Source organism: Amphiura filiformis, chromosome 13 (genome assembly GCF_039555335.1).
Source record: "Amphiura filiformis chromosome 13, Afil_fr2py, whole genome shotgun sequence".
NCBI classification, from domain to species: domain Eukaryota; kingdom Metazoa; phylum Echinodermata; class Ophiuroidea; order Amphilepidida; family Amphiuridae; genus Amphiura; species Amphiura filiformis.
This window is the reverse complement of record NC_092640.1, coordinates 54,147,790-54,169,442: the sequence shown is the minus strand read 5'-3', so window position 1 is coordinate 54,169,442 and position 21,653 is coordinate 54,147,790. Positions and strand designations below refer to the sequence as shown.

General features: G+C 37.5%; 1 protein-coding gene and 1 long non-coding RNA gene across 2 annotated transcripts in view; one reads left to right on the top strand and one right to left on the bottom strand.

Annotated features, from left to right (window-relative positions):
- The window catches only part of LOC140167333 (uncharacterized), a 525,284-nt gene that overhangs the window by 415,867 nt on the left and 87,764 nt on the right, over positions 1-21,653 (top strand). The gene's annotated exons all lie outside the window — the stretch shown is intronic.
- Positions 19,650-21,653, bottom strand: part of LOC140168527 (electroneutral sodium bicarbonate exchanger 1-like) — a 55,048-nt gene continuing 53,044 nt past the window's right edge. The window contains 1 exon segment of the mRNA XM_072191927.1: positions 19,650-21,249. Coding sequence (XP_072048028.1) covers positions 21,230-21,249 — 20 coding nt within the window. The 3' untranslated portion in view covers positions 19,650-21,229.

Below are 21,653 nucleotides of genomic sequence, written 5' to 3'. Positions count from 1 at the left end.
ATGAAATAAATATCACGGACATGATAGGAAGACCCACTATGTCGACCGGTAGGTAGTCTCATGTTAATGAAAACAATATCACGAACATTTTAGAAAGCCCCCCTATATCGTCCGGTAGTTTAATGTTAATGAAATAAATATCACGGATATGATAGGAAGACCCCGCTATATCGCCCGGTAGTCTCATGTCAATGAAATAAATATCACGGACATGATAGGAAGACCCCCTATATCGACCGATAGTCTCATGTTAATGAAAAAAAAGATACTCACGGACTTGATAGAAAGACCCCCTATATCTCCCGGTAATCTCATGTCAAAGCCCCCCTATATCGCCCGGTAGTAGCATGTCAATGAAATAAATATCACGGGAAGACCCGATATGTCGACCGGTAGTCTCATGTTGATGAAAACAATATCACGAGCATGATAGAAAGCCCCCCTATATCGATCGGTAGTTTCATGTTAATGAAAAAATATCACGGACATGATACGAAGACCCGCTATATCACCCGGTAGTCTCATGTTAATAAAAAAAGACTCATCACGGACGTGATAGAAAGACCCCCTATATCGCCCGGTAGTCTCATGTCAATGAAATAAATATCACGGACATGATAGGAAGACCCCCTATATCGACCGATAGTCTCATGTTAATGAAAAAAATATACTCACTGACATGATAGAAGACCCCTATATCACCCGGTAGTAAAAAAGATACTCACGGACGTGATAGAAAGTATAGAAAGACCCCTATAGCTCCCGGTAATCTCATGTCAAAGCCCCCCCCCCCCTATATCGCCCGGTAGTATCATGTCAATGAAATAAATATCACGGGAAGACCCGATATGTTGATGAAAACAATATCACGAGCATGATAGAAAGCCCCCCCATATCGATCGGTAGTTTCATGTTAAAGAAAAAAATATCACGGACATGATAGGAAGACCCGCTATGTCGACCGGTAGTCTCATGTTGGTGAAAACAATATCACGAACATGATAGAAAGCCCCCCTATATCGATCGGTAGTTTCATGTTAATGAAAAAAATATCACGGATATGATAGGAAGACCCCTATATTGCCCGGTTGTCTCATGTCAATGAAATAAATATCACGGACATGATAGGAAGACCCCCCTATATCGACCGGTAGTCTCATGTTAATGAAAAAAAATACCCACGGACATGTAGAAAGACCCCTATATCACCCGGTAGGCTCATGTTAATAAAAAAAAATACTCACGGACGTGATAGAAAGACCCCCTATATCGCCCGGTAGTCACATGTCAAAGAAATAAATATCACGGACATGATAGGAAGACCCCCTATGTCGACCGGTAGTCTCATGTTAATGAAAACAATATCACGAACATGATAGAAAGCCCCCCTATACCGTCCGGTAGTTTAATGTTAATAAAAAAAATATCACGGGTATGATAAGAAGACCCCCCATATCGCCCGGTAGTCTCATGTCAATGAAATAAATATCACGGATATGATATGCAGATCTCCTATGTCGACCGGTAGTCTCATGTTAATAAAAACAATATCACGGAAATGGTAGAACCCCCCTATATCGGCCGGTAGTTTCATGTTAATGAAAAAAATATAGTCACGGACATGATAGAAGACCCATATATCACCCGGTAGTCTCATGTTAATAAAAAAAATACTCACGGACGTGATAGAAAGACCCCCTATCGCCCGGTAGTCTCATGTCAATGAAATAAATATCACGGAAATGATAGGAAGACCCACTATGTCGACCGGTAGTCTCATGTTAATGAAACCTATATCACGAACATGATAGAAAGCCCCCCTATATCGACCGGTAGTTTCATGTTAATGAAAAAAATATCACGGATATGATAGGAAGACCCCCTATATTGCCCGGTAGTCTCATGTCAATGAAATAAATATCACGGACATGATAGGAAGACCCCCTATATCGACCGATAGTCTCATGTTAATGAAAAAAATATACTCACTGACATGATAGAAGACCCCCTATATCACCCGGTAGTAAAAAAAGATACTCACGGACGTGATAGAAAGTATAGAAAGACCCCCTATATCTCCCGGTAATCTCATGTCAAAGCCCCCCCCCTATATCGCCCGGTAGTATCATGTCAATGAAATAAATATCACGGGAAGACCCGATATGTCGACCGGTAGTCTCATGTTGATGAAAACAATATCACGAGCATGATAGAAAGCCCCCCCCCCCCATATCGATCGGTAGTTTCATGTTAATGAAAAAAATATCACGGACATGATAGGAAGACCCGCTATGTCGACCGGTAGTCTCATGTTGATGAAAACAATATCACGAACATGATAGAAAGCCCCCCTATATCGATCGGTAGTTTCATGTTAATGAAAAAAATATCACGAACATGATAGAAAGCCCCCCCCATATCGCCCGGTAGTATCATGTCAATGAAATAAATATCACGGACATGATAGGAAGACCCACTATGTCGACCGGTAGTCTCATGTTAATGAAACCTATATCACGAACATGATAGAAAGCCCCCCTATATCGACCGGTAGTTTCATGTTAAAATGGTTAATGAAAAAAATATCACGGATATGATAGGAAGCCCCCCTATATTGCCCGGTAGTCTCATATCAATGAAATAAATATCACGGACATGATAGGAAGACCCCGATATCGGGTCTTCCCGTGATATTTATACTCACTGACATGATAGAAGACCCCCTATATCACCCGGTAGTAAAAAAAGATACTCACGGACGTGATAGAAAGTATAGAAAGACCCCTATATCTCCCGGTAATCTCATGTCAAAGCCCCCCTATATCACCCGGTAGTAAAAAAGATACTCACGGACGTGATAGAAAGTATAGGAAGACCCCCTATATCGACCGGTAGTCTCATGTTAATAAAAAAATGTACTCACGTACATGATAGAAGACCCCCTATATCGAACGGTAGTCTCATGTTAATAAAATAATAGTACTCACGGACATGATAGAAAGACCCCTATATCGCCCGGTAGTCTCATGTAATGAAAATAAGAGGTCCAAATCTCCCCGGTAGTCTGATGTAGTTTGTAGAAGAAGACAATATCTTTGCTAGGCAGGGTAAAAAGACATTAGGAAGCCTCCCCCACCCACCCTATATTTTAAAGATATATCACGGACATGTTAGAAAGACCCCATTATCCCGGTAGTCTCATGTTAATGAAAAAATACTCACGGACATGATAGAAAGACCAGTACATCGCCTGGTAGTCTCATGAATAAATATAATCAAGGATTATGATAGATGACCCCCCTATATCGTCCGGTAGTCTCATGTTAATGAAAATAAAAGGACCAGACTCCGGTAGTCTCATGTCGTATGTATTAGTAAATCACTCTATGAACACAGATATATCAGGGACATGACAGAAAGACCCCCCCCCCCATATCGCCGGTAGTCTCATGTCAATGAAAATAAATATCCCGGACATGATAGAAAGACCCCCTATATCGACCGGTAGTTTCGGACATGATAGAAAGACCTCCTATATCGACCGGTAGTTTCATGTTAATGACACGGACACTCGGACAGAAAGACCCCCTATATCGCCCGGTAGTCTCATGTCAATGAAAAAATATACTCACGGACATGATAGAAGACCCCCTATATTGCCCGGTAGTTTCATGCTAATAAAATAATAACGGACATGATAGCTGAAAATATCACAGACATATTAATGAAATAAAATATCACGGCCATGATGGAAAGACCCCCTATATCGCCCGGTAGTCTCTTGTAATTGAAAATAAGAGGTCCGAATCTCTCCGGTAGTCTCATGTCGTGTGAAAATGAATCCTTATTACACAAATATATCACGGACATGATAGAAAGACTCCCTATATCGCCCGCTAGTCCGGGGGGGGGGGTCACTCTCACACAAAAGTGCCTCCCACCCGCGTCCGAACACCTCTGAAATGCACCCTTAGTGGCGAATTTTCACATAACCAAATTCCACCCCTTAATGGCGAAACACATGCAAAATCCTACCCTAAATGACGTAGCACATGCAAAAACCATACCCTAAATGGCGTCAACTAAGAAATATCTATATTGATACCCTAAGTGGCGTAAACAGGAAATGAGCTAATTTGATACCCAATCAGTGTGTCTTTTTGATGTTGCAGACAAATGGATACTGAAGAAAACATGCACAAAAGTAACAAAAATCAAAAAAAAGTGGTGATTTTTATCAAATTAGTGCAAACTCACTAAAAAAAAAATATTACTAACCCTAAACGTCTAAGGATTTGGCTGAAAAAGGACCCCTAAATGGCGATGCCTTCTGAAAAAGTACCCCTTTTTTTCAAAAAGACGTCGACGACGCTGTGTGATGAAAAACATACCCTTTTTTAGACGTTTTTCTTGGACACGGGTGCGTAGCATGTCAAGTAGTGAGTGACCCCCCGGGCCGGTAGTCTCATGTCAATGAAATATATATATATATATATCACGGCTATGATAGAAAGACCCACAATACTGCAAAAAACCCCATCACGAACATGATAGGAAGACCCCTTTAGGCCTATTGACCGGTAGTCTCATGTTAATGAAAAAATATCACGGACATGATAGAGAACCCCCACCCCCTATATCAACCGGTAGTCTCATGTTAATGAAAAAAAATATCACGGACATGATAGGAAGACCCCCTATATCGACCGGTAGTCTCATGTTAATAAAAAAATGTACTCGCGAACATGATAGAAGACCCCTATATCGCCCGGTAGTCTCATGTTAATTTTAAAAAAAAATAGGCCAAAAACAAACAAATAAATAAATTAATTAATTAATTAATTAATACGAAGATAAGTAACTAAATAAATAGGCCGTAAATAAATAAATAAATAAATAAATAAATAAATAAATAAATAAATAAATAAATAAATAAATAAATAAATAAATAAATAAATAAATAAATATATAAATAAAATCACGAGGAGTGCTATTTTGTGAATGAGGAGTGTGGTTATATGCTTAAATGTGATGTAAGCTTAGAGATTAAGGAGTGTGATAAATCGCACTCCTTATGATAATTTAAGGAGTGTGGAGGAGTGTGATTACACTCGCACTCTCCAAAACACAAAGTCTTTCAATAATGTCCGTGATATTTCTTTCATTAACACGAGACTACCGTGCGTTATCGGGGGTCTTTTTATCATGTCCGTGATGTTTGTTTTTCATTGGCTTGAGACTACCGGGCGATATAGCATGTATAGAGGGTCTTTCTATCATGTCCGTGATATATATGTGCGCATAGATGGACTCACTTACACACGACATGAGAGATTTGGACCTCTAACAAGAGACTACCGGGTGATATAGGGGATCTTTCCATCATGTCCGTGATATTTTTTCATTAACATGAGACTACCGGGCAATATACAAGCTGTATCAAAATGATTGGTACCCATCAGTTTTCATCGATAATGGATGAGCCTGGCAGATCAAAATTCAACATAAGATCCAAATAATTTGTAAATTAATTGCAAAAACAAGTCATAAACTATACATTCTAGATATTTCAAATGTATCCAAAAGTGTATTTGGAAGAGGTAGGCTTTTCAATAAACATCAAAATTGATGGGTACCAATCATTTTGATACACCCTGTACAGTCAACATTAATGGGTATATATTCACGGGAAAATTTTCTGGACACGTGACCAATGCGTATCAATGTGAGAGTAACCTCGAGCCTGATCTCTGACCCCCGGCGGTGACCTCGCTATATTCAAGTCTTAGTAATTTTGAATTGGAATAGTATTCTTGGCCGCAATTTCGATAGAAATTCGTGTATTGCAAATTTATTGAATATCATGCAATCTTAATTTCTTCACAATATCATCAAAACGTAATTTCAAAAATATCTACCTACGGAAAAAAATATCTATCTACGGAAACTCTTACCATAATATTTTTAACTTGCGACAAGTTACTTATTTTGCATCAATTGAGGAATTCTTCCTATTCAAATACATTGGAAGACCACCCGCTGTGCTCGGGGTCATATTCTATAATGCTAATATGTCTGCGCCCATGGGTGTCACGTGTCCAGAAAATTTTCCTGTGAAAATTTACCTATTAATTCTGACTGCTGTAGGGGGTCTTTCTATCATGTCCGTGATGTTTTTTCATTAGCACGAGACTACCAGGTGATATAGGGTTTTTTTTTCTATCATGTCCGTGATATTTTTTCATTGACATGCGACTACCGGGCGATATAGGGGATCTTTCTATAATGTTCGTGATATATGTTTTTCATTGACATGAGTCTAACGGGCGATACAAGGGGTCTCTCTATAATGTCCGTGATATTTTTTTTCCATTAACATGAGACTACCGGGCGATATCGGGGATCTTTCTATCGTGTGCGTGATATATTTTTCATTGACATGAGACTACCGGGCGATATCGGGGGTCTTTCAATCATGTCCGTGATATTGTTTTCATTGACATGAGACTACCGGGCGATATAGGGGGTCTTTCTATCATGTGCGTGATATTTTTTCATTAACCATGTTAACATGAGGCTACCGGGCCATATAGGGAGCCTATAGGGGGTCTTTCTATCATGTCCGTGATATTTTTTCATTAACATGAGACTACCGGGTTATATAGGGGGTCTTTCTATCATGTCCGTGATATTTTTTTCATTAACATGAGACTACTGGGCCGGCGATATAGGGGGTCTTTCTATCATGTCCGTGATATTTTTTTCATTAACATGAGACTACCGGACGATATCGGGGTCTTTCTATCATGTCCGTGATATTGTGTTCATTGACATGAGACTACCGGGCGATATAGGGGTCTTTCTATCATGTCTGTGATATTTTTTTCATTAACATGAGACTACCGGGTTATATAGGGGGTCTTTCTATCATATCCGTATAATATTTTTTTCATTAACATGAGACTACCGGGCGACACAGGGGGTCTTTTCATCATGTCCGTGATATTTTTTTCATTGACATGAGACTACCGGGCGATATGGGGGGTCTTTCTATCATGTCCGTGATATATTTTTCATTGACATGAGACTACCGGGCGATATAGGGGGTCGTTCTATCCTGTCCGTATAATATTTTTTTCATTAACATGAGACTACCGGGCGATATATGGGGTCTTTCATGATGTCCGCGATAATTTTTTTCATTAACATGAGACTACCTGGCGACATAGGGGGTCTTTCCATCATGTCCGTGATATTTTTTCCATTGACTTGAGACTACCGGGCGATATAGGGGGTCGTTGTCCGTATAATATTTTTTTCATTAACATGAGACTACCGGGCGATATATGGGGTCTTTCTATCATGTCCGTGATATTTTTTCATTGACATGAGACTACCGGGCGATATAGGGGATCTATTTGTCATGTCACCCGTGATACATTTTTCCATTAACATGAGACTACCGGACGATACAAGGGGTCTCTCAATGATGTCCGTGATATTTTTTTCCATTAACATGAGACTAGATAACGGGGGTCTTTCTATAATGTCCGTGATATTTGTTTTCATATTAACATGAGACTACCGGGCGATATAGGGGGTGTTTCTATCATGTATGGATCTCGATACAATTTAAGAAAACAAACTTTCTTTATTTCTTCTTTTCTCCTTCTTACTTTCTTTCTTTCTTAAAATAATAAGAATTAGCATGCGTATCAAATTAATAAAGAAGACGACTTTGGCAAGTCTAATTTGCCTCTGCCAAAGTTCAAAGATGCGCGCCGCATAGCATTGTTATGGTATTATAACACTAAACTCCTTTACGTTTCAAACGAGAGGTAATTTTCAAGGTAAATATACCTGCATTTCAGTGTGAATGATTATTTAGTGGTGTGCGCTGTATACTAGTGGCGCTATTTGACTAAGTTGCCAGTTTATTATTAGGTCATATAAACCCGATCTTGGTAAAATTCTCATTAATATTCATTAGATGACGCACGACATGAGACTACCGGTATATAGCCAAAGCCTTTGTTTGGTACTCCCCGTTTTCCGTGCGTAGGCTTTACCAGTAAGCCTGGACCCTGGAGAGTACCGTGCACTCACTACAGCTCATTTCGCTACATCCATTATTGGAAAGGCGTTCTATATGAATTTGGATACCAACGTAGGTAGATTTATAGCCTGTTGTGCAAGCGCCGCTAAATTCAATGGGTTAGGGATCCGTCAACTTTTATGCACGTTTATAGAGGGGCTGTACAAAGAGCAAATCCGATATGATTGATAAACCAAATGATGTTCAGAATGTTAAACGGGTGAAACTGGCATGCATAAATATTTATGCTGGTCAAATTCATAGCAATGATGTTTGAAAGTCTGTGAAGAACTTGTCTATAAACAGGGATATGTCAGAGACAACAAACAACTGGCTGCCATTGTTACAGAAGCCTAGATAATAAGAATTGTTTGTGCTATATTATTCAAAAGGTTTTTTTTAAAGTTAGCACCAAAGTTTAAAACAAGCGGTCTTAACAGTGAAATGACAATAAAAGCATACATTTATAAAACGGGCCTGGACAAAATGGGCATTGCATATTTATGACAAGTGTGGCTGTGTGATTTTATGCAACTTTATTTTTAAGCCAGTTCCGAGTAATTTTCGCTATTCTTTGTTTGTCAACAATTCCGTTAACTTCGTTGAATAGATTCATCAGGTTTGTTCAATAAATAAACATTTTGGATTTTTTGCTTTTCGAAACCAAGTGAAATTTAACTCACTACAATATTGACTCACTACACCAAAGTACAAGCGCAATTTAATTGCTATCCTCTCTAGACTCCAAAAGGAAAACAAAATTGATCATGCTCAGTATAGGCTGCTATACCCCACCACAGCCAATACCCCAAGACTGTATTGTACGACAAAAATTCACAAGCAGGGCAATCCAGTAAGACCTATCGTAGATTACACAGACTCCCTCGGATATGAAACATCTATTAGCGCTAGCCGACCTACTCAATCCTCTCATCAGGAACACTGAGCATCATGTAAAAAATTCCAAAGACCTTGCAGAAGAACTCGATCAGTGGTGTTTTCATTGAAGATCATGTAATTTTTAATTCCCATGATGTTGTTTCACTCTTTACCAATACACCAATCAAAGAAGCTCTCGGCATAATTAAGCAAAGATTGATTGAGGACAAAGACTTAAAAAAGCGCACTAAACTTGACGTCGACGACATAATCGAGCTTCTCGAATTCATTTTGACAACAACCTATTTTGAATTCCGGGGCACCATCTACAGACAACGCTTTGGCGCCGCGATGGGCAGCCCAGTTAGCCCCATCATTGCTAATTTCTTCATGGAATTTTTGGAGCAACAGGCCATCGCGACGGCCCCTTTAGAGTTTAAGCCACGGTATTGGCGGCGCTATGTCGACGACGTGCTCGAAATAATTCAAGAGGGTCAAGTACAAAACCTAACTGACCATCTGAATTCTGTCGACGAAACTGAGAGTATCAAATTTAGATACTTTGATTGTCAGAAAGCCAGATGGATCTATCAAGCTTTTAGTATATCGCAAACCAACTCATACAGACCAGTATCTGAATTTCAAATCGGAACACCCTCTCCACCAAAAAATGGGTGTAATAAGACCGCATGAACTCCGTTGTAACGGAAACGGAAGATAGAATCAAAGAAGAAGAGCGAGTGCGTGCAGCCTTGAAAAATTGTGGCTACCCGGATTGGGCCATGGATAAAGTAAAAAATCAAATGCATAATAAAACCAAAGATGCTGAAAAACTGAGATCAAAGAAAAATAAGACCGCCGAGGAAAAAAGCAAAGGCATGGTGGTCATTCCTTATGTCAGCGGCCTTTCGGAACGTATCCAAAGAGTATATAAAAAACACAAAGTTGACACGGCAATGAAACCCCACCGCACTCTCAGACAAATACTAGTCCACCCAAAAGACAAACGTGAAAAGGAAAAAACCGGCAATTGCATTTATGAAATCGGCTGCAAAAACTGTCATCTCTCCTATGTCGGTGAAACCTCACGGATGTTCGGCACTAGACTTGCTGAACATAAAGCGGAAGTCAAAAGGCCAATGAAAAAAGTTCACTCGCTCAGAACGCAGGACATCGGAAATGGAACAGACCAAATCAGCCATATCAGATCACGTAGCAAGGGCAAACCACGTTATAGATTGGGAAGAATCAAAGATACTTGGACGGGAGCACGACAAAAGATCAAGAGAAGTCAGAGAAGCAATGGAGATCAGAAGACGGGGCACCAACACCCTAAACAGGGAGGAGGGCACCTACCTCTTGAGTCATGTCTACGATCCACTTTTGAAGTCTGCAAAAGAGACTAAGGAATACCGGAAACCACTCAAACTTGTTTGCCGGGAAAGTGGATCAGATGACCAAAATCAGTCATACCTGATGAAGTCCTCCGACGCATAGGACGAAATATTGTAGTGAGTTAAATTTCACTTGGTTTCGAAAAGCAAAAAATCCAAAATGTTTAATTCCGTTAACAATAAAAATGTGCTTTCTAATCAAAGGCTCTATGGCGTATATTCAATTGACCAGACAAATGAACCAGGGACTTCGGTCAGTGGTGCCCGCCTCAAAAATCCAAAAAGAATTAGTAGGCCCTATTATGTTAGATGGAGAATTAAGTAGCAATTAAGCCTAGTCTTTTTTTAAAGTCGAGACAAGTCCAAAATAATAACGATTAATAAGCCAATCGAATTGATTCGAATTCCAAACTCCTGGCCTTTTCCTGGGTCTATATTTAGTTGCATGATATAATTCAGATTATGATTTTTCTTAAATGTAGATCTATATCCTATAGAATTCATAAATTACACAATAAGTATCATTTTATTCATTTTATTTAGCTCGAAAGTAAAAGGAGGATATTTACAAAACGGGTGAAAGTAAAAGGGGATATTTACAAAACGGGTGAAAGTAAAAAGGGGATATTTACAAAACGGGTGAAAGTAAAAGGGGATATTTACAAAACGGGTGAAAGTAAAAGGGGATATTTACAAAACGGGTGAAAGTAAAAGGGGATATTTACAAAACGGGTGAAAGTAAAAGGGGATATTTACAAAACGGGTGAAAGTAAAAGGGGATATTTACAAAACGGGTGAAAGTAAAAGGGGGATATTTACAAAACGGGTGAAAGTAAAAGGGGATATTTACAAAACGGGTGAAAGTAAAAGGGGATATTTACAAAACGGGTGAAAGTAAAAAGGGGATATTTACAAATCGGGTGAAAGTAAAAAGGGGGATATTTACAAAACGGGTGAAAGTAAAAGGGGATATTTACAAAACGGGTGAAAGTAAAAAGGGATATTTACAAAACGGGTGAAAGTAAAAGGGGATATTTACAAAACGGGTGAAAGTAAAAGGGGATATTTACAAAACGGGTGAAAGTAAAAGGGGATATTTACAAAACGGGTGAAAGTAAAGGGGATATTTACAAAACGGGTGAAAGTAAAAGGGGATATTTACAAAACGGGTGAAAGTAAAAGGGGATATTTACAAAACGGGTGAAAGTAAAAGGGGATATTTACAAAACGGGTGAACGTAAAAGGGGATATTTACAAAACGGGTGAAAGTAAAAAGGGGATATTTACAAAACGGGTGAAAGTAAAAGGGGATATTTACAAAACGGGTGAAAGTAAAAAGGGGATATTTACAAAACGGGTGAAAGTAAAAAGGGGAAATTTAAAACGGGGAATTATTTGTTAAAAGGGGAACTATTTACAAAATGGGTAAAAATAAAAAGGGGAACTATTTACAAAAAAGGGAACTATTTGCAAACAGGGAAATTAAAAAGGGGAATTATTTGTAAAAAGGTGGGGGGTAAGTAAAAATCGGGGAATTAATAATAAAGGGGGCATTTGGCGGAGATCAGACACCGTACTATTGTGCTAACATAATTATTATCATGATTGATATCGGAAATCTATCCCGCGGACGACAGTTGATGCTCTCTGTCGAAGGTAGGTGGCATGTTACACTCACGAGTTCTAGGCCTAGAAATCATATACATGCGCGTATACATACTGGGGTGGATGGGGTGGAGTGGGGGAATTTGTTTGTTTGTATGAAACATAAACGATGCATGGAGATGATTTGATTATGAATTAGTTTATAATCCCCGGGAAGCACAACCCATACCTCTTTAAGAGGGGCTCCCTCCCTATATAACCACCTCTTTCCTAAATTACCCCTTTCCCCTCCTCCTCCCCTACATTCGATATCTTCATCTCGAGCTCTCCTCCCCTTCTCTTTCACTTCAATGCTCTCTCTCATATGTTTCTCTCTCCCGGCCCATATCCCCTTGCCCTCCACCCCCCCCCCACACACACACACCCCAATCTTCTCCCCTCTATCTTCTACTTTTTGCAGTAAAAATTGCTTCAGCAAAAGTCATTAGGTTATTAGAGGTCATATAATGGCCTTCCATCGATTCTGGTACATGGGATTAAGGACATGAATCGATTTTGTTTATAGCACCTATACAATTACAGTAGTGGCCCCTTTTGTAATGTCGAATGCAAATATTTCGATGGTCTATATATTTTCACAGTGAAATCAGCTTAGGCTATTTCGTAGTCTCAAGCCAATGCTTTCAAACTAAATCAATGCTTTCAAATGTAGACTGTTTTGTTCGACTTCTCTGCTCGTGAATATTGCACTGCGAAATTTAAACATTTCTTTTGTATACTTAGATCAGGTAACTCGAAAATCCTGTAATTTTATTCGTCACACCACTTATAAGAAACTGAAACCAAAACCGAAACTACCTGTCACAAATGTTTAGTTTTAAACAAAAGGTAGAAACAAAGAGTTCGATATCTTGTGATTCAAGTGGTTAGGCAGGACAATAGGAAACCACGTGACCAAAACCAAAACCAAAACTAAAACTATATATTTGAAATGAGGCAGTGCCGTAGCCACTGGGGGAAAACAATGAAAGAGAAAAGTGCCCCTCCGACAAAAAATGAAAGAGAATATCGGGAAGGCAAAAAAGAAAAGGGGCAAGGAGCCCGTTTTCCAGCAAAATTCATCCCGATCATGGACCAAAATAGTGTAAAATACTAATACATAATTGCGTGATACCCGCGCACATTGTCCCAATTGGGCACTTTTCACCAAGATCATGGGGCAAAATAGTGTAAAACAAAAAAGTTTGGCATGCTACGCGCACACATTCTCCTAATAAAGCCTTTTTTGGAAGCTCAAAGATTTGTACATTCTCTCTAGAAATCCAGTATACGCATAGGCTAATACCCATACCGTGTCAAAATTATGCATTTGCGAAATTCTTTGCCACTATTTTGCCACCCCAGACCAAGAAGGCTGGCTACGCCCCTGATTCAAGATTTCCAAGATCAAAGCTCATAATTATATATAGGGGTCAGAATTGCCGACTTGTGAACGAATTAGTATGAAAAGGGATATTCCATTTGAAATCCACACTCCACCTGTGGAAGATTTAGCAAAAGTCTTTCACAGAGGGAGTATGGGTTTCAAATAAAATAGACAATTGGGCTCGCAATCGGGTAATTTCCATCTGAAATACTATAATTGTGGAAGATATAGGTAAAGCAATATGCAGAGGGGGGGGGGGTATATTTTAAAATAATTAACCCTTGCTATTTTCAGTAAAACATACTCCCTCTGTAGATGACTTATATTAAATCTTCACATGGCTGTACCAAGCCATGGCCGCCCAACTTTTTGAGACATTTGTTATGTTTTTCTTTATAGCGTTATTTTAATTTTGGCGCATGTTTGTATTTTGGCCTTCACATTTTATTCAACCTTGCTAAAGCCCTAAATCTTCCACAAGGGTAGGACAGATTTCAAATGTAATGGCCCAAAGTCATCACCAGTGATCAATGCATTCCAAAATTGCATAACATTCAACTAATCAATATAACATATATTTCTATTTACTTTATTCATTCATACTTTATTTCCATCAGAATTTAAATCACAATAACATCAAAAAAGCTGACGGAGGAGGCACAACAAATTGTTGCTCCTTCACAATACCCCAAAAGTTGCAAAAGAATATTTAAATCATGTCACATGACACTTACTAAAAAATGAAATCTGAAAAAAAATAAACACTGAAAGATGAAACTGGAAAGATTGATGCTGATATTTCCATTTATAATTTATAATCAGAGATGCTAGTGACTTTGGGAGCATAGTGACCGGAGCGCAGCATCTCACCACAAAGGTCCCTTTTAGATACGAAATTTTAATTTATTTCTCCAATTTAAAAAAAAAATCAACCAATGGCTTTGGGCCCAGGGACTCTTTAAATCTTCCAGCATTTCAGTGTTGTTTCAGATTTCAGTGATTTTATTTTATAGTGTTGAAAAGTGCCCGTCTGAACAAGTTTTGTGTTAACAAACACAAAGCTTAAGGGATCTGGAATGAGCGTTTTGAGCGTTTCGACAGTATGTTTTATGGAACATGAGATCACCTCAGACGTATCGAATTGCATTCTGAATACGAAGCATGTCTTTCTGATATCAAATAATTTTCATTTTTGAAAATCACGATATAATACAAATTTTATGACAAATTATTAAAATTTGATATTTGTCACATTTTTGATATAACAGTCCTCGAAGTAAATTTTATAAATCTAATGATACATTCTTCAAGTGTATGTTGCTGGGAGGAAAAGCCGACGATCAATTGAAAATTTTGACCTTTCATATTGAAGATATGGATTTTTTCCCCAAAAGACCTAATTTGTTTTGGTGTTTTGGGAAAAAATCCATATCTTCAATACGAAGGTCAAAATTTTCAATTGATCGTCGGCTTTTCATCCCACCTACATACACGTTAAGTATAAATCGTCAGATTTATAAAGTTTACTTCGAGTACTGTTGAATATAAAAAAATATAAATTTTTAATGATTTGCCATAAAATCTGTATTACATTGTGAATTTCAAAAAACCAAAATTATTTGATATCAGAATAACATTCTTCGTATTCAGAATGCAATTCGATATGTCTGATGTGCTCTAATGTCCCACAATAAATACTGTCCAAACGTTCATACCCCTTCCCTTAAGACTAAGGATTTACCACAGAGAAATCTCTGGTAGTGAACTACCTCTAAGCGTTCATTCAGTGAGCAATGCTATTTTAACATAATAATATACTTAGTGTTAAGCTGTTGTTAGTGTTAAGTTGTTCCAAATATGGTTACATCTGACTAAGATTTTACAAAGGATGTGACAATTTTGAACTTTTTCGTCACTTGTCAAAAGGAACCAGCATTATACATAATGATGGACAGAGTAAAACAGACTTTAAAAACAAAAAAGGTGCAGTGATATACAGTACACTACAGACACGCATAAATTCACATGCCTCAGCACACTTTACAACTGTAGAAGAAGCTTTACTTACATTTATGAAGTGTACAGAGTAAATATCCTGTTTGAATGTTGGGTTATTAAAAGATTAAGAACATGTTTGAAAACATCCTGTGTCTGTGTATCATAACAAGGAGTTCTTAAATCAAAAGTGTTTGCCTGCTCTCACAATAACGTTTGGGCTAAGTTCCCCAAGCACATGAGTCCAAAATACTACTGTCAGTAAATTGAATGTGTACCAAATATCATTCCTGTTTAAGATAAAAAGCAGTGGACCCAAAATAGATCCCTGCGGAACTCCACAGCACATTCTCTCGGATAGATACTTAACCACTGTGACATTGAGCCGTTCATGTGAACTCCTCTACAACCATAATGATGCAACAATATACCATGTATGCCATGATCAACCGTATCAAAAGCTTTAGATAGATCCATGAAAATAGCTATAATTGTTCATTCTTTCATTAATCTGTTACTGATTATTAACAAAACTAACACACGCATGCGTAGTTTGCTTCGAAAGCTGTCTTGCTTTTAAACATTGTTATTTTTACAATCTAGTCCTTTTAATTTATATTAATACACTCTCAACGTTTAAGGAATTTTACAATTGCAGACCTTTTAATTACTACCCAGCAAACACAACAATGTTTTTAAAACGTTATAAATTATTAATAAAACACATGTTTATAGCGCTCTACAAATAACACAGCGCTTGTCATAAACAGTTTTTTAAGATGTCATAAATTGGTTTTAGTTTTGGATAACTTTTAATTGTCGGGTTATATAAAGGTCATGAAAATATGATATTGAATGTTGTTGCAAAATGTTTTTTGGCTAAATATTTTGTCAACATTTAATAACAATATGATAACATTATGTTACAATTCTGTTTTCAAAAATGTTTTCTGAATGTTATTTAAACATTGTATACCCGGGCTTTAAACGTTTTCTGTTACACGTTTAGTGTTTGCTGGGTATGAATAATAAATAAAATGCTCTCCATATTTTCTTGCTGACTTCCAGATCATTTTGCTCTTGATATTTGATCTTTTGAAAATAAACATACACCTCTTCCTTTTTATTTTCTGTATTAATTTTTCAATTCCATATTTTATCCAGTAAGTTTGATATAAGGAGATAAAAAGTTTGTTTAAGTAGGGTAGAAATCGGGTGTGCGTTTTGTCAGTCAAAAGCCATCCACTTTTGCTAAAAATAAATTAGATAAAACAAAATAAAAATGGCTGATTCTACATGCATACATCAGCAACAAACAAAATTCCCAAAATACAAAATGTTGGTCACATGGACCAGTGTTACTATGTTTTCCCTGTCGTATATATTTTAAACATGTTCTGGCTACAACAATTCCTTCGGAGGAAGTGGAGTATAAAAACTCTGAGAGAATCAACATTTTATACAAATTCCTTGATATTTATGTTCTACAACTAGCTTAGGTCCTCGAATAACGCAAGCAAAAGGTTATGGATATGGAAAATTGATATTGCTCTAAGATCTTATAAGAGAGTACTTCAAATATGGTACGTCCAAGCATCGATGGTTGATCGAAAATTGAACTTAAAGCCATATTATAACATTTGCTGAGGAGAACGCCCTCAAAAACAAATTAAATCCTGTTTTTAACACGATTGTAATGTACTTTAGTCAATAAAGATACTCTGCAAAAATCAAGACTTTAGGTGCTGTAGTTTTGTCAAAATCCAAGATTTTGAATAAAACGATGGAACTGGCGTTTTATTATTACGATGGAAATATTAGTCGAACACGTATGCACAGTACGTACACGGCGTGCGGAATACACATACACACACACCCCGAGGATCGCACCGTATTACAACCACGGGAGTAACATGCATAGGTGCTAGTAGCAAATTCCAATTTTCCTCACTTGTTCGGCTCAAAATTAAAAGGTGACATATCTGACAGTAAAAGCTAACATTTTATGGAAAATACTAATCTAAGACAGGACTTTGAGCTATGTCCTTATCCAAGACATGACTAGCTACAAGACATCAACAAAGTATGTAGCTAGCCTTAAGTCATGTCTTAATTATAGGATCAGAATGGGACATGTCTTACTTCATGTCCTAATTAAAGGCACATTATTGAATAAGTGACTTCTATAAGTCACTAATGCTTCGAGTCGTGTCTTATCGCAATTTCCCATCTCTCTAAACTAGACATGACTCATATGCATAAAGTAATGACTAACCACAAGACACGTGGTTAGGATATGTGACTTGCACAAAGACACTAAATTAACACATGTCTACTGAAGACATGTCTCCATGCTAGACACAAATTTTGCAGTGATATGAAAGACATGACCTAAATCTCCTACACAGGGGGTGTAAATTTCAAATGGAGTCACCCGTTAGGTTACCCCATTTGAAATGCATACTCCCTTTCATGTCTTCAATATGGGGTGTATGGATTGCAACTGGAATATTCCAATATGGATCTCATATAGGTAGCCAGACATGACAGCGCATTGTTATTTATTCAAGTCTTAGACTTCTTATTTACACCAAAAAATAAAACAGTCTTGGACTTCTGTCAATAAAATACAAAGTCTTGGACTTCTATGTCAATATTAAAATAAAAGTCTTGACTTAGGGATTCAATCATGTTTCACCGTTGTTCATCACCGTTTTACAACGATGCGGCCGCGTCGTCTGCGTGGTTTACTTCGCGAGCGAAGTAAACCACGCAGACGCGCCGGTCGCGAGTTGTTAAACGGTGATGAACAACGGTGAAACATGATTGAATCCCTTTCAACAACGAAAAGAAGCTGAAGATCGTATAATTCACGATTATTTCACGAGGAAATGTCAGTTAATCATTGTCACTAAGCCTTACAAAAACTTCGATGATTTCTCTGTTAATATCATCAATGACTACAGAATAAAACGGCAAAGTTTAGCCGCTACCTGAAAAATACTGAATTCAACTTAACGCGTAGTCTCGCTCGCGTTCGCGTATACGCTACAGTAAAAGTGTGGGTTCATCACGAATTAACAACGGTTGGCTCCTGTACAAAGGTATAGGAGGAGTTGTTGAATTCTCTGTCAATAAACAAAAAGTCTTGGACTTCTGATTTATGACAATAAATAGAAATAAATAGAAGGTCTTGAACTTCTCAATAAATAAAAAGTCTTGGACTTCTGAATTATGGAAATAAATAAAGTCTTGGACTTCTCTGTCAATAAATAAAAAGTCTTGGACTTCTGATTTATGCCAATAAATAAAAAGTCTTGAACTTCTCAATAAATAAAAAGTCTTGGACTTCTGAATTATGGAAATAAATAAAGTCTTGGACTTCTCTGTTAATAAATAAAAGGTCTTGGACTTCTGATTTATGTCAATAAATAAAAAGTCTTGGACTTCTCATTAAATAAAAAATCTTGGACTTCTGAATTATGGAAATAAATAAATTCTTGGACTTCTCTGTCAATAAATAAAAAGTCTTGGACTTCTGAATTATTTTAATTTTTGAATTTTTAATATATATTTGCAATCTGTACCTAAGTGTTTTTTAGTTCCAGAGTTTGTAATTTTGATTCAACAACTCTTCCTATACCTTTGTACAGGAGCCAACCGTTGTTAAACCGTGATGAACCCACACTGTTACTGTAGCGTATACGCGAACGCGAGCGAGACTGCGCGTTACGCGAGAGCGCGTAAAATTCGTCATGCCTGGAACCTTTGTGCGTATGCCAGCTTACAAGTTGAATTCAGTATTTTTCAGGTAGCGACTAAACATTGCCGTTTTATTCTGTAGTTTTATTGCTGATATCAAAAGAGAAATCATCGAAGTTTTTGTAAGGCTGAGTGGCAATGATTAACTGACATTCCTCGTAAAATAATCGTGAATTATTCGATATTTATCTTCTTTTCGTTGTTGAAAGGGATTCAATCATGTTTCACCGTTGTTCATCACCGTTTAACAACTCGCGTCCGGCGCGTCTGCGTGGTTTACTTCGCTCGGGCAGCTAAAGCTGCCCTCGCGAAGTAAACCACGCAGACGACGCGGCCGCATCGTTGTTAAACGGTGATGAATAACGGTGAAACATGATTGAATCTTAATTAGGGTTCATTCATAGGATTGAGGGCATGATCGCTGTTTATGCCCGAGGCGTGAGCCGAGGGTATAAACAGCGATCATGCCTGAAATCCTATGAATGAACCCGTTCATACATACCCAACATTCTTAGCAATTCAATACAGATGAAAATAATAAGGGTTTACAAGTTTAAATAACATTTCCATACCGTTTTCCTTCATAAATTGGAAGAAAATGAGTAGGCATACTTGCAGGAAGCAGCCCGGCTCATGAGGTCAACGGCCGTGAGTCAACGCGTGATACGCGTCATCTTTTGCGCTCCGCGTGAGATGGGCGCGGTGACATTCGCGTGTACGCAACACTAGCAAATCGTGGATCGTGTTAATTGGGTTCCAACGCTGCGTGACGCAGCTTGTTTATGCACTGCGTACTGGTCATAAACGGTATTTATGACCAGCAAAAAAGGGCGCAAATCCAATCAGAAACGTCGTTATATCGTGAGTATGTATGAATGTATTTTAATATATGATATTTATTATTTTTGTAACTTGTTAACCATTTTGATGTATTTTGTTTGACCCCTGGGCACCCATGAAAAACAGTGTTCACACTGAGTGGGTTTCCCCAGGCAAAATAAGATCTAATTAATAAATAGATAAATGTGACGTGTCATGTCAAAAGCAGGCACTTTTGGGCAGGTTATCAATTTTGAGGTTTTTACATAATCTTAAATATAGAGATATTTTGCTCCACAACGCTGTTTTCCCCAATGAAATCGGACATTCCTAAGCGAAGATATTGGGTTTGTAAGTTATGGTATTATAAAATTTGAAATTGAGATATCGGCCTTTAAATATATTATTGACAATGTTGAGAGTAGGAATTACCTTGAAAAATGTCTCAAAAATACAAGATGCCAGTTATATTCTGGTCTGGGACTATCAGCCAATATTTTAACACTAATAACATCACAAATTTGCAACAAACCAAAATTGTGAAAAAAAAATCACCCGCAGGCAGATATTTGGCTATTTGTCCATTTACGATCCTGCCCAAAAGTGTCTGCTTTTGACATGACATGACATGACATGACATGACATGACATAACATGGCATGACACCTTTATACAAAGTCTTGGACTTCTCTGTCAATAAACAAAAAGTCTTGGACTTCTGATTTTGCCAATAAATAAAAAAAAATCTTGGACTTCTCTGTCAATAAATACAAAGTCTTGGACTTCTGATTTATGGCAATAAATAAAAGGTCTTGGACTTCTCAATAAATAAAAAGTCTTGGACTTCTGATTATTGATAATAAACACAAAGTCTTGGACTTCTCTGTCAATAAATAGAAAGTCTTGGACTTCTGATTTATGCCAATAAATAAAGTCTGGGACTTCTCTGTCAATAAATTCAACGTCTTGGACTTTTCTGTCAATAAATAAAAAGTCTTGGACTTCTGAATTATGCCAATAGACACAAAGTCTTGGACTTTTCTGTCAAAAAATACACAAAGCCTTGGACTTTTCTGTCAAAAAATAGACAAAGTCTTGGTCTTGAACGGTGATACTTGCTACTAAAACCGTGTTTCACCCTCATCTCCTAAAACAAACTTTGGTACGCTAACATTGATCTCTCCTGCGATGGTGGGGCTCGGTCTTCTTTTTGGGATATAGTGGTCGGGTGAATCCAGCGGTAAACCTTCCTCTTTCATATTGTCTGCATCATTACTGCAAGAGACATAAAACAGACGCGATTATAGTAGGCTATATGATCATCCCAACATTTATCAACATGCTTTGGTTTCCAATATCTTGATGTAGATTATTCATCCAGTAATTTAAAACATTATTTTTGAATCAGTAATACTGGAACTAAAATTTTTAGTTCCAGTATTAATGTAATTTCAAAGATAGTTCTTTGGTTTTGGTCAAACATAATAACATTTAAATGTTGAGTTATATAAAGATCATGAAAACATTTTTTAAACGTTTTATATGAAAAGATGCTGCTAGAAAATAATTTAAATGTTGTCAAAATGTTACTGTAAAATTGTAAAGCACACTTTTTATATTTAAACATAATACAGTACCCCAAAGAATTAAGTTACCAGTTATGTTCACCCCTGTTTGGG